Raw genomic sequence first — 13,062 nt, 5'->3', positions numbered from 1 at the left:
TGTTGGGCTAGAGCAACAGTCTATTTCTCTTACCCTTTCAAATATTCATTTACCTCACTGTACTCTCTCCTTTCTTATATATCCTTGAATCATTTTCTTGTCTACCTGTAGTAATGTGTCCATCATGCCAAAGTCTTTCTACAGTGTTGTCCAGATTTTTAATGGTAACCCTCACTTTATGTTCCTCAGACCAATATGTTCTGCCTGAATTCCTACTCACATTTCTCAGCATTTACATGAATAGCATTTTTGTTTTGTTGTTTTCTTTCCTGAACTGACTTAAGTTAAACTGGTGCAAACCCTGAATATACTTTTTTTTTTTTTTTATTTTATTTTTTTTAAAGTATCTTATTTCAGTTTAACTTCAGTCAATTAGGAACTGGTTTAAAGGTAAACCTAAATAAGCCACCCAAACTGAAATAAGTGTCAACATAGGGGTTTGCACTGGTTTAACTAAACAGATTTAAAAATCACAGCTGGTGCAACTTTCTCATGTAGATGAGTTGTGAAATAAAGGAGGAAGCATGGGGAATGAATGAATAAAGAGGTAATAAAAATGGGGGTTGGGAGAGAGTCTCTCCACTCTGACCCCCTTTTCCTATGTTCACAGGGCTGAATTCTCCAGTGATGTATGTGCATTGTCTCAGTAGAGCTGAGCCAGTCTACAACAGCAGAGAATTCGGACTATGAGTTTTATACTTAGAGGAATATATTTAAAATTAATATGAGTAGCCTGACCCCTTTGAGCAGAGGTTCCCACATATAGATGGCTCCCTGCCAACACTGCTCCAGCAAAGGTCTCTGTGTGAGAATTGCCCCCTTGCTTCTGCCCCTCAGAGTTCTGCTGGAATGGTGGTGGGGGTGGGAGGCCAACACTTACAGAGCCTACAGCTTGAGTGGTATAAGGGATGCTACTGCTTCTCTGAGGTGGTGATGGTAGAAACTCCAGCCCTCTAGAACAGAGTCCTTTGCTCAGGTGAATGCAGGCTGAGTCCTCCCTTCTCCTGACTAGAAGCCAGTCTGCCTGAAGACAGAAAGTGGTGGCCTAGGCAGGAGAGAGGCCCAAAGAATACTGTTTCACACTCTAATATGAGTGTACCCTGCCACTATCATCCCAAGTAGGAACAAGACTGCTGCATGTGGGGAGCATACCTTTCAACCAGCTAAGGGTCAAATTCAGGACACAATGTGTGATAAAGATCCATAATGAGGAACACAAAAAAATATTCAGACACACCAGGGAATTCTTTCATTTAGTGCAAATAAGTTTCTATAACCTCAGCTACATTACTTTTATTTCTAATGTAAATAATTTTGAACAAGAGTAAAGGGACACTGTGTGAAAAGTAGATAACTTGGGACTAAAAATGAGTGACATCCTTTTAAAGGCAAGATGTGTGTAGAGGCCCTCAATTGCCTTACTTCAGCCCAATTGCCCCTCCGCCTCCTGCAACATGCTATAAAAACTCCATGGCCTTGTGTGGGGGAGAGGCCACGGAGCTTCAGCCGCTGGGCTGGGATTGGGGGAGCTTTGGAGCTTTAGCCCTGTGGGGCGCCCGGGCTTCTGCCCCATCGGGCGCTGGGGTTCTGGGCTTCGGTCGCTGGGTGGGGGCGGTTCTTGGGCGTAGGCATAGTTTGACTTTTATTTTGGGGCAGCAGAGCTCAAACCAAAGGGAGGGGGGAGGCTCAGCTCAAAGTTTGAAAACAGCTCAGGTGCAGGCAGAGGTAGCTAGGGGCTGGGTTCCAGGAGGAACCCCTGCTGCTCCCTGAGGGCTCTGCTGGCCCTGGAGCCAGGTCCCCATGCCCAGGCAGCTTTTACCAGCTGTGCAGCACTCAAAGGGGGGTGGGAGCTGAGGAGCAGCCACAGCCCCTGGCACCACAGCAGGAGAAGGAGCCGGGAGCACCACAGTTAGAGCAGCAGCCACCTCACACTGCCAAGCTCCGGCTTCCTGTCTCTGACCTGGCCAGGGCCTTGGTGGGGGGAGAAGAGGAGGTGGTGCAGGGAGTGTGGAGCTGCCCCCAGGACTGCCCCGCTCTGATTAAGATTGATGTTCCTCCCCTCGCCTCAACTCCACCCCTGGGCTCTGGGCTTTTGCTGTATGGGGGACCAGGGCTCACAGACCCCCTGAAACCAGCTTGTGGCCCCCCCAGAGGGCTGCGAACCCCCAGTTGAGAACTTCTGTTTTAGACAAAACATCCAATCTTGATTTTAAAAATTGCCAGGGATACAGAATCCACCACAACCCTGGGTCTAATATTACCCTCACTACTAAAAATTTACATATTTATTCTAGTCTGAATCTGTGTAGCTTTGGGTTATGTTACCCTTCTCTGCTACACTGAAGTGCCCCTTGTTAAATATTTCTCTGCTAGACTGAAGAGCCCATGCAGGAATTTATAGACCAGAGGTGGGCAAACTACAGCCCGTGGGCCACATCCGCCCCCCGGGACCCTCCTGCCCGGCCCCTGAGCTCCTAGCTCAGGATGCTCGCCTCCGGCCCCTCCCCTGCTGTTTTTCCCCCCTCCCCCGCAGCCTCAGCTCACTGCACCGCTGGCACAACGCTCTGGGCTGCAAGCTCCTGGGCGCTGCAGAGCCGTGGCCTGACCCGGTGCTCTGTGCTGCGCGGCTGCCTGTCCTGGTGCAGCCGCATCACCAGCGCTCCAGGCAGCGCAGTCAGGGAGCAGGGGGGATTGGATAGAGGGCAGCGGAGTTCGGGGGGCGGTCAGGGCCCAGGAGTGTGGATAGGGGTTGGGGTGGGCAGAGGGTGAGGAACAGGGGGGTTGAATGGGGGCTAGGGTCTGTGGGGGGGGGAGACAGGGACAGTCAGGAAGGAGAGGAGGGGTTGGATGGGGCAGCAGGGGGCAGTTAGGGGCGGGAGGTCTGGAGGCGGTCAGGGGACAGAGAGCGGGGGGGTAGATGGAGCAGGGGTCCCCGGGGGGCCATCAGGGAATGGGGGGTTGGATGGAGCAGGAGTTCAGGGGGCGGGGCTGGCAGGGTGAGAAGCAGGGCAGGGGTCAGGCCATGCCTGGCTGCTAGGGGAGGCACAGCCTCCCCTAATCGGTCCTCCATACAATTTCAGAAACCCGATGCAGCCCTCAGGCCAAAAAGTTTGCCCGCCCCTGTTACAGACTGTAATCAAGACACCCCTTAACCTTCTTTTTGTTAAATTAAATAGATTGAGCTCCTTGAGTCTATCACCATATGGCATATTTTCTAATCCTTTAATCATTCCTGTGGCTCTTCTCTCAACCCTCTCCAATTTATCAGCATCCTTCTTGAACTGTGGACACCAGAACTGAACACAATATTCCAGCAGCAGTTGCACCAGTGCCAAAAACAGAGGTAAAATATTCTCTCTGATCCCACTCAAGATTACCTGTTTATGCATCCAAGGATCACAATGGCCCTTTTGGCCACAACACTGCACCGAGAGTGCACTTTCTGCTGATAATCTATCATGACCCCCAATCTTTTTCAGAATCCCGGCTTCCCAGCACAGAGCTCCCTGTCCTCGAAGTATGGCCTACATTCTTTGTTTATATACTTTTTGCATTTATCAGTATTAAAACATGTATTTGCTTGTGCCCAGTTTACCAAGCAATCCAGATCACTCTGTATCAATGACCAGTTTCCATTATTTACCACTTCACCAATTTGTATGTTGCCTGCAAACTTTATCAGTGATCTTATGTATAATTCCAGGTAAATGATAAAACCATTAAATAGTATAGGCCAAGAACCAATCCCTGTGGGACCGCACTAAAAACAAACATACTTGATGCTGATTTCTCATTTACAATTACATTGAGACCTATCAGCTAGCCAATTTTTAATCCATTTAATGTGTACTATGTTCATTTCATAACATTTTGATTAAAAAAAAAAAAAATGATATGTGGTACCAAGGAAAACTCCTTACAGAAGTTTAAATATATTACATCAACACTATTATCTTTATCAGTTAAACTCAATCTCATCAAGAAAAGATATCAAGTTAGTTTCCAAAAAACCATGTTGATTGGCATTACATTAACTATCTTTAATAACTGAGTCCCACATCAACCACTCCATTATCTTGCACGGAATCAATGTCAGGCTGACAGACCTATAATTGCCCATATCATCCCATTTACTCTTTTTAAATATTGCACAACTGTAGGTTTTTCTCCAGAAGTTCCAAGGCTTATTGAAATCAACATTAACAGTCCAGCCAGCTATTTTAAAACTCTTGGATAAAAGTTATCTGGACTTGCTGAGTTAAAAATGTGCTGACTTCGAGTAGTTTTTGTTTAACATCCTCCAGAGAGCCTAATAGTATGGAAAAAGTATCATTTTAATATGATGAGACTATATCATATTTCTCCCCAAATACAGAAGAGAAATATTTATTGAAGGCTTCTCACTTTTCTGCGTTATTGATAATTCTATCATTTCCAGCTAGTATTGGATGACTACCATTGTTAAGATTCATTTTGTTCCTAATATACTTTAAAAAATCCTTACTGTCCTTAACTTTGCAGGCCACAGATTTCTCTTTGTGTTTCTTTGCTTCCCTTTTAATTTTTCTACAATTCCCAGGTTCTGATTTATATTTACTATTATACACTTCCCCTTTCTTCTATTTGCTATTTCTATTTGCTATTTTCCCTGCCCCCTTACCATGCCACTCAGAGCAGCAGGTGCTCGCTGCCCGGCTGGAGCCAGTCACGCCACTACACTGCCCAACAGGAGCGGCAGGCCAGAGTGCTGGCTGCGAGGTGAGCTGAGAGGGGGGGACAGCGGGGGTGGGGCTGGGGCTGGGGGCTCCCAGGCCAATGGGAGTTGCGGGAAGTGGTGGCCTGGCCCGCGAACCGCGGCCACTGGGAGCTGCAAGCGGCTGTACCTGCGTACACTCAGGTAAACAAAGCGTCTGGCAGCCCACCAGGAGCTTACCCTGAACAAGCTGTGAACCAAGTATGGGAACCCCTGGTCCAGAGTAACCTAGACAAATTGGAGGATTGGGCCAAAAGAAATCTGATGAGGTTCAACAAGGACAAGTGCAGAGTCCTGCACTTAGGACGGAAGAATCCTATGCACTGCTATAGGTTGGGGACTGACTGGTTAAGCAGCAGTTCTGCAAAAAAGGACCTGGGGATTACAGTGGATGAGAATCTGGATATGAGTCAACAGTGTGCCCTTGTTGCCAAGAAGGCTAACGGCATTTTTTGCTGTATTAGTAGAAGCATTGCCTGCAGATCAAGGGAAGTGATTATTCCCCTCTATTTGGCACTGGTGAGGCCATATCTGGAGTATTGCATACAGTTTTAAGCTTCCCCACTACAGAAAGGATGTGGACAAATTGGAGAGAGTCCAGTGGAGGGCAACAAAAGTGATCAGGGGGCACATGACTTAGGAGGAGAGGCTGAGGGAACTGGACTTCTTTAGTCAGCAGAAGAGAAGAGTGAGGGGGGGATTTGATAGCAGCCTTCAACCACTGGAAGGGGGGGTTCCAAAGAGGATGGATCTAAACTGTTCTCAGTGGTAGCAGATGACAGAACGGAGGAGTAATGGTCTCAAGTTGCAGTGGGGGAGGTCTAGGTTGGATATTAAGAAACATTATTTCACTAGGAGGGTGGTGAAGCACTGGAACGCGTTACCTAGGGAGGTGATGGGATCTCCATCCTTACAGGTTTTTAAGGCCCGGCTTGCCAAAACCCTGGCTGGGGTGATTTAGTTGAGGTTGGTCCTGGTTTGAGCAGGGAGTTGGACTAGATGACCTCCTGAGGTCTCTTCCAACCCCAATCTTCTATGATTCTGTAAGTCTGATGTGTTGGCTGTACATCTTTTAAACCACAAAAGGGCAGGTCATGCCCGGTTCAGTCAGTCACCAAGGGCGAATGAGGCGACTAAACAGTCCGCGGGGCCAAGATCCCCGGCAGGCCCAGGGAGCTCAGCGGCACGCCTGCGGGATCTCGGGGCGCGGAGCAGGAGTGGCTGGCTGCGGCGCCTGGGAGCCTGCGCGTGCGGAGCGCGGCCGCGCCCAGGCAGGGGGAAGCCGCCCCCTGAGGGCGGCGGGGAAGCAGGTGGCACCTGGGCGCGGGGAGCGAGTGCCGGGCAGGGCGCAGCGGGGGCGCCGGGTACTCACAGCGGGTTCCAGCGCTCGGGCAGGCGGCGGTGCAGGGAGATGCGGTCGCTCAGGTAGATGTTGATCTGGTGATGCCGGATACTCTCCTCCTGGAGGTTCTTCTCGGCCGGGCTCCGCTCCAGCCGCACAGCCCGGCCCAACTCGCCCAGCGCCCCAGGCTCCAGGGGCGGCTTCTCGTACACGGGTCTCCGCAGGCGCTCGGGGTCTCCGGGCAGTGGCGGCTGGGGGGCTCCGCGGGCAGGACGCGCAGCATCGCTCTCCGGGGGGACGCGCCGCCACACCAGGAAACCCACTGTCGCCAGCAGCCCCAGGGCCAGCAGCGCCCCCGCTCCCCGGGGCGCCCGGCCCCGCCTGCCCCACCACTTGCCGCGGCCGGCCAGCCCCAGCATGACCGCGCTCGGGGCGCTCCTGCCCGCGGGCGGCCTGGGAACTTTGCAAAGTTTCACAAACCTGAGAGCAACACAACTACCCGAGAGCGGGCGCTAAAGCTCCCCCTCCAGGAAACCCGGCCGGATCCTCCGCCAGCGGCTCCTCCCTTCTCCCCGCCCCACTGCCAGCAAGACCTGGAGGGCAGAACCGGACGGAGCAGCCAAGGGAAGCCTCAGCCCAGCAAAAGAAACCCAGCCCCTGCAGCCTACATTTAATAGGCTCAGAGCTCGTCCTGAACTCTTTCAAAGCGGAGCTGAGTGTTGCTGCCCTGCTCAGCTTGTACCGACTGCTCCAGAGGTCCTAGCCATGCTCCTGCACCCAGGGCTGAAGAAGCCTCCTCTCCCCAAACACAAACAAATCACTGCTCATTGACGGGAAAGCGTCCCCAGAGTGTAAATGTCAGGCGGGAAGAAGCTCAACGCCTGAAGCATCTGCCCTTGATAGAGTTTCATAGTAACAGGAAGAGCTCCTAACAATACTAATCGTCAAAACCGCATTGCACTCAGTGATGCATAGTTTTATTGCGAGCTTCATGGTATTTGGTGTTTTTCTTAAAAACCTAGCACTTGGAGTCATGGGATTAAGAACCTCTTTATTTCCAACACTTCTGATTGCAGAGAAAACCTGGAAAGCGTGACCCAAGTGGACCCTAAATGTAAGGGGACTGTTGGCCCCTTACTAAAATTCATGGGGCAGGGAGTGGGTGGTCGGCTAGCTCCCAGTACCAGAAGCAAGGGGAAGGGTCAATGGGAAATCAGGACTCTGGGACTGACAGTCCCCAGGAACAATGGGGAAAGGCCAATGATTGACAGGGCAGGCAGGCTAATCAGGGAGTCAGGAGGCCAGGGAGGTCTCGTCCTCTATGTTGAGCTGGAATTGCCTGGGTCAGACAGAGTGGGGTCGAGCTAAGGAGAGAGCAGGGGCCCGAGTTGAGCTGGGGAGGAAAGCCTTGCCAACCAGAGGGGCCAGAAAAGCAGCCCAGGAAGCAGGTCAGTGCTGGGAGGAGAGTCACAGAAGCAGCCCAGAGAGCAGACCTGCACTGGGAGGAGGGCTGTAGCAAGGAGAGCCAGAGGGGCCAGAGAAGCAGCCCAGGGAGCTGGAGGCAGAAAAGCAGCAGCTGTGCTGAGGCAGACTGGAGCTGGAGCTGGGGCTAGGGCTGGAGCAGTCTGGAGCTGAGTGCGGTGAGCAGCTGGGGAGAGCGAGGGGGACCCTGGGCAGCGGGCCCAGCGCAGGGAGACTCCCTCAGCCAAGAGGCCTTGCAGGCCAGACTTGGAGGGGCCCGATGGGGTGGGGGCGACGCTAGGATGAAGGGTCCTGTCACCTAAATCCTGAGGGCATATGGCCCACCCCCAGAGCAAGTGTCCAACCTGCAGCATCCCTGCAGCACAGCCAGGGCCTGAGAAGGAGGTCTGAGTCTTGTGAGGAACAGACTGAACTTCCCTTACATTCCAGAGACTGCTGGTTGTGATGTCCCTGTGCCACTGAGCGGGGTTACATGTTTTCCTTTAACCTTTCCCATTTTTTCCTTTTTTTTAAAAAATTGATTAAACAGCAATCAATTGTATTTTCTTTTAACTGTATATAATGATCAGTGGGTCAGGGAAGCATCCAGTGCAGAGAGAGCACCCCGGAGTGGGGACACCCTAGCCCCTGCCCTAAGTGACCACGACAAGGTTGAGGGGTTGAGCCCCTCAGGAATCCTGGGCCCAGCCTTGTTGGGGTTACGAGGACTCTGCCACACAGGAGAGTGGCGGATAGCCCTTGAGGTCAGGCAGGCTTCTGGGTAAAGGAAGTGGGAGCGAAGACTCAGATTCTTTTGCTAGCCCATTTCACCTGGGTATTGTTTCCCACAATAGCGGGACCATTCCCCCGCTTACATAATGGCTCAAAGCAAAAGAAAAAACCCATGTCATTTAGTGGTTTTTGAATGTTTAGGGTTAGCAATACTCATTCTATGGCACAATAGGGCCAAATTTCACAAGATCCCCTAAAATTTCACAGCAATGCTAATAATTTGTATCTATGAAAAACCCTAAGGCTATGTCTACACTTATACCGCTACAATGGCATAACTAACATGTCAGTGTAGCCACTCATTAGTTAATCCACTTTCCTGAGAGGCAGTAGGCCTTCCATTAACCTAGTGCTGTCTAAACCAGGGGTTAGGTCAGTTTTACTACGTTGCTCAGAGGTATGCATTTCTCACACCCCTGAGTGACATAGCTGGGCCAATTTAGCTTTTTAGTGTAGACCTGACTGTAATTCTCATCCCTTTTACCCCCAGACAGCACTGGATGAAGGCATAGACAGTGTAGGCCTGTGCCTAGGGTCCCAGCTCCTGAAGTCATGTGATTACATCAGTATCTTAGCTTTCATTTTAAAACCTTTTTCTAACTCTCATGGGTGCAAAGGAAAGCTTAAAAATGTGACTATGATATCTGCCTTGTCTGTGAACAGCCTAGAACATCAGCGCTGATGTGTGAAACACCCCCATGTGCAAGGGTAGAGTGTTAATTGCAAGATTCCCTGCTCAAGAGGTGGGGGACTTGCCAAGACCACCCCAGCAGAGGACTCTGTAAAAGAAGAGCTCTAGAGGCTTTGCCCACCCACTCAGACACACCCTGACTACTGGGACAAGTGGCACTGGGAGGCCCCTGTTGCCGTTACTGGCAAAAGAAGGGGACCCCGTTACTGTCCCTGACTCTCTGGGAGTGGAAAAGGACACTCTGCCACTGTCACTCCAAGTGGGGGCAGAGCCATGGCATAACACCGGAGCTCTTCCCTCACCCACCACTCCCCATGTTTCTTTAGAGTGCCTTAAAGCCTTGCTGTCCCCAAACGCACAAAATGTGGCCAATAGCTGAAAATATTTGACATAACATTTACCATGCAGCAATATTATTTCTGAGTAGAGGTTTTCTCTGTAGGTTCTCTAGGATCCATAGGCCTTGGCAGTCCAGGTGGCCTGGCTCAGAATCTCATTGCTCCAAGTAAAGTGAGGGAGAGAGCTTGCAACCAGTTTCAGCAGCTCATCTTTTGGGTTCCCCTGGCTTCAATTGCTGCATTGTACTATAGCTAGCCCAGCTTACCAACCTGCACTTCTGGCTCTCGGTGATCCCTTGTTGCTGCTGGACTCCAGCTCTGGCTCCCCCAGCTCTCTGCTTCCCTTACTTGCAGAGTGCTGCAGTTTCCTTAGCAGTGTTAAGACAGAATATCTTTGCAAATACATGAAATGGGCAGCAGTCAGATATGCTGATCTGTTAATAAAAAAGAATATGAGATCACTGTTATGGTTTTGCATTAGCGTGCAAGTTTGATGAAGTTAGGATACATATTGTTTTTTGGTATCTGTTGGAGATGTAAGTGAAAACCTTATGGAGCGTTGGAGTGAGTTCTCCACAGTGTTGTAGGCAGCACGAAGGTGGAAAGGAATGTACAAATCTTTCCTCTTATTTCTATTCTTTTAAGGTTTTGCGTGAATGGGGTGTGTTCTGATGCAACCTTCCCTGTCACTAAATGTTAGCAAATGAAAACCATTACAATAAAATCACAGTTTCATTGAAAAATGGTGTGTGGGATGACTGTATTGAAGGGACCATCAAAGCCCTATTATAATGAAAAAACAGCTTTGAGGAAACTCCTGTGCAGATATAGGTGACTCGAATACTAAATTCAAGATAACAATTTGATAGATTTGTCCAGGACTATGACTCCTTGTTCAAAGTTGGATGATTTTGGATATCACAGGGTTATAGTAGCTGACAAATTTATATCAGGAGCCGAAAGACTTTGATATATTCTGTATGCAATGATAGAAGCTGTGAGCCAGGAATGGAATAAGATGTTAAGTGATGGAATTAATGAAGAAGTGCAAAAAAGGACAACAGGTGCCAAAAGGTAGATTGAAAAAAATAGATTGTGTAGATATAAGAAGTAAATAAAGTTATGGGTATAGAGCACCTGTACCCTATGCTTAATAATAATAGTATGCTCCAGGCCACATAAGGCTCAAAAGATTACATTAAACTATATGCTAAGAAAGGTTTGTGGCAAATAGTCTTCCCTGAATCCATTCAGATCTCAGGGATGCCTTATTCTGCAGTTAAATTCTATAGGTCCTTTAATATCCTGGGTATTATGCAGGAGGTCAGACTAGAAGATGTAATGGTCTCTTCTGCCTTAAATTCATAAATTGTTACTCACCATTGCTATTACACATTGTATAAAGTTCCGCTTTGATTTTTCAGTGCTCCTGAGACTTATCAAAAGGCAATGGATTCAGTACTGTATAATTTATCTGGAATGGTGGGTATGAATTAGAACTGGGTGGAAATTTTCCATCTCCACTTAGTTTATTCAGAAATGCAAATTCACTGGAGTAAAATGCTTCAACTAATCTATTGCAGATTTGACAAAATTTTTGCCAAAACATAGGCAGGCTTCCACTGGAAGCTTGATCTTGTTCCAAGGTTAACAGTACTGCTGAAGGCAACCTGCGGGCTGATAGACTCTCCGGTTGCTAGGTTTCCCTTCTATCCAACCTGGGGATGAACTGTGGTTGTATAGATAAGGAGGCTGCTGTCTATAGAACCCCTGCCTCATTTGTTGCAGAATTGAGATGTGTGTACTATTTGTGTGTAGTGGGACAGGCAGGTCTAGGCCTGACCAAAGCCAGAGGCCCACCCCTCAGCTGAGAGGGAGGAGTCATTGGACCCAGGCCACAAGTCAGTACTGGGGACAATAAATGAAATAAACAGGGACAGGAGAATTAGTGGATGCTTAGCACGCACCGGCAACCACGCTCCCCTCCCTTCCCCCAGCGCCTCCCATCCAAAAATCTGCCAAATTCTTGGGGAAGGCACACACCCAGTTGGATTTTAGGGCATTGTTTATTAGGTGGCCATCTTGGTCTGGATAAGAACAAGGTGACCTCCATTTTGTGACAGTTTCTTGTTCCCCTAATCTGGGCAAAAGGCGTGAAAGTGAAAAGAGCGTGAATCAGTTGTTGCTAAGTAACTGGCTTCTATATAAACAAATGATGGGCAGGGTCAAGGGCTCTTGAGCGCTGGAATCTTTGGTGCTCAGGTGTCCAAAAGCTCTCTCTCTGTGGGGTGGTACACCTTCCACATTGGTTACTGGTCTGCAGTAGCCACTCACTGAATGAAGTTGTCATCTTGGGGTTTATTAGTTATTTTCCTTTGGGAAGCAGACGTGCACTCTCAGACTTGATCCAGTTAGTCAGATCTGACACTCACCCATAGACGACGCAAAGAGGGATAGGGTGGGTCTGAGATAGGGTTACTTACCTGGCTTCGGCACCTATGATCCACCGTTGGAGATCTCAGCAGACCGGATTCTGCAGCCTCGCCACTATCAGTACCTGAAGGAGGTAGAAAAACATCTTTGCTTTATTGAGTGTGTATGTGTGCATGTGTATGCTTATATTCCAAATCTCCAGTGTCCTTAATCCATTTCCCTCCCCTTCCTTCCTTCTCCTTTGGTAAATAAAGTGTTGTTGTGCGTTCATATCCATGTGGTGGTTTCTTTTTTTCCAGCTCCGATAGATGGGCTTAAGGGGGGATCCAGCTGGAGGTATACTGTAGGGCTCCACAAAGTCTTCTGGTCAGATAGGCTCCCTAAAAATCCTTACAACGGGAGTTTGTGAACTGTGCCAGGTACACTTCTGTGCTTACAGCTCCATGGAGGAGCTGCCAACTAATATCCCCAATAGGCTGTGGAACACCAGACTGGAGTACAGACTGGCCCACCAGGGTTCCCCACCCTCCTCAGTTGGGGCAGGACATGAAGGCCAGGAACAGGATGATATGAAGTACCAGCTTGTACAGATGTTTTCTGGGCGTGGCTCAAAGAGAGACTGGTTGGATGTCATTCAGCTGACTCAGGTGGCATGTTGGGGGAGGCTTGCAGGACGGAGCTCATTGACGAGTTTTAGGGTGCCAGGGTTAAGGGGTGGGCAGGGAGCACCCTCCCAGATGACCTGATCGAGAAAATCGGGACGCAAGACTGCCCTCACCTTCCGGAGCACACAACAGGGAACACACAGTGTGGGCAGTCCCATGCGCTGGCTGAGCACCATGGGGTCCACCCAGTCTCTATGATTGTAGGCCAGGAGATCTCCAATTCTGGTGACACCAGCCAGGATCATCCTCTGATGCACCAAAGTGGACTCCACCACCTGCACACAAAGGTGAGGGTTGTGTGGCAGGGCTTCTGTGAGAAGATTGTCCCCCTCAGTGGCTACAGACTTAGTTACTGAAACTAGCTTCCAGGTCCTAAGGACATCCTGGTAAAAGACTGGCAGCTCAGAGAAGTCTTGAGAGTGACCTCTTGGGTTATGATAAAAGTGCCGCCAGTCATACTGGAGGCATCAGAGGGAGAAGCACACCAGTATGCTCCATGCCGGACTACGTGCAATGTAAAGGAGTCTCTGCAGGGCCTAAAGGTGGAAGGTGTGGACCTGGCTGCAGATGCATAACACGTGATATGC

The 13,062-nt window shown here is 49.6% G+C and overlaps 1 protein-coding gene across 1 annotated transcript in view; it reads right to left on the bottom strand.

The window, feature by feature from the left end:
- The window catches only part of GALNT12 (polypeptide N-acetylgalactosaminyltransferase 12), an 89,844-nt gene extending 77,769 nt beyond the window's left edge, over window positions 1-12,075 (bottom strand). Inside the window, exon 1 of the mRNA XM_037893393.2 lies at window positions 6,126-12,075. Coding sequence (XP_037749321.1) covers window positions 6,126-6,514 — 389 coding nt within the window. The 5' untranslated portion in view covers window positions 6,515-12,075. The remainder of the gene's footprint in view (window positions 1-6,125) is intronic.
- Between the last annotated feature and the right edge of the window lie 987 nt (window positions 12,076-13,062).

The sequence above is a fragment of the Chelonia mydas genome, chromosome 2, assembly GCF_015237465.2.
Source record: "Chelonia mydas isolate rCheMyd1 chromosome 2, rCheMyd1.pri.v2, whole genome shotgun sequence".
Taxonomy (NCBI): domain Eukaryota; kingdom Metazoa; phylum Chordata; order Testudines; family Cheloniidae; genus Chelonia; species Chelonia mydas.
This window is presented reverse-complemented; position numbering and strand designations above follow the sequence as displayed.